The sequence below is a fragment of the Phalaenopsis equestris genome, unplaced genomic scaffold, assembly GCF_001263595.1.
Source record: "Phalaenopsis equestris unplaced genomic scaffold, ASM126359v1 Scaffold192772, whole genome shotgun sequence".
In the NCBI taxonomy this organism is placed as follows: Eukaryota; Viridiplantae; Streptophyta; class Magnoliopsida; order Asparagales; family Orchidaceae; genus Phalaenopsis; species Phalaenopsis equestris.
Window position 1 is genome coordinate 27 of NW_018212721.1, and position 962 is coordinate 988.

The window sequence follows — 962 nt, forward strand, 5'->3', positions numbered from 1 at the left end:
TCATTTTTCATTTTGATAAATGTCAGCTATATATGTCAATCTATCTGATGATCAAAAGAACTACAGCTAAAAGAATGATTATAATCAATACTGAACAACACATTTCATTTGAAAATTGAAAAATAGCATTATAATCAAAATAATATTCTTATAATATAATATTAAACCAAACAGGCCCTGAGGGCTAGTGGGCTTCAATCACAGTCTAATAAACAAAATGATACAAAAGGAGCATCTTTAAGTCATAAAAAAGAAATTAAAAATCAACATAATACCAAAACCAAGTCAAATAAATGGCCTGGCTTATGATACCTGCGGGGAAGGATAGATAGTAAAGCCGAGTTTTGATTTCTTTCCATAATCCACAGATAACCTCTCCAACAACAACGAACCCAATCCAGATCCAGTGCCACCACCGACAGCACTGAAAACAAGAAATCCCTGCAATCCAGTGCAATTGTCCGCTAACTTTCTAACCCGATCGAGGCACAGATCAACAATCTCCTTCCCAACTGCATTTCATATATTAAAAACAGAATATTACTGAGCCATCAAACACAAATGATCTCTTACTTATTAAAAGAAATCGAGTAAAGGTTTAATACTCGTATAATGTCCACGAGCAAAATTGTTTGCGGCGTCTTCCTTCCCGGAGATGAGCTGCTCCGGGTGGAAGAGTTGTCGATAAGCACCAGTCCTCACCTCATCGATGACAGTTGGCTCGAGATCAACGTATAATGCTCTTGGGACGTGCTTACCAGCACCTGTTTCGCTGAAGAAGGTATTGAAAGCGTCATGGCCGATACCCACCGACGTATCACTGCAGAAACAAAACGTTCAGAAAATTTAGAAAAACACGAATTTTAGATTATGGACGGCAGTTTAGTTTAGCGAATAAATACAAACTTCGTATGCTACTACTCATCCAGAGGAAAAAGATGGGAAAATATCGAATATCAAAT

General features: G+C 37.3%; 1 protein-coding gene across 1 annotated transcript; it reads right to left on the minus strand.

Annotated features, from left to right (window-relative positions):
* Positions 1–277: 277 nt before the first annotated feature.
* On the minus strand, positions 278–828 carry LOC110034729 (tubulin alpha-1 chain-like; the record flags this gene model as incomplete). The annotated part of the gene is made up of 2 exons (XM_020738973.1): positions 278–512; positions 606–828. Coding segments are annotated over 2 exons (432 nt in total), but the record flags the coding sequence as incomplete, so codon positions are not given.
* Between the last annotated feature and the right edge of the window lie 134 nt (positions 829–962).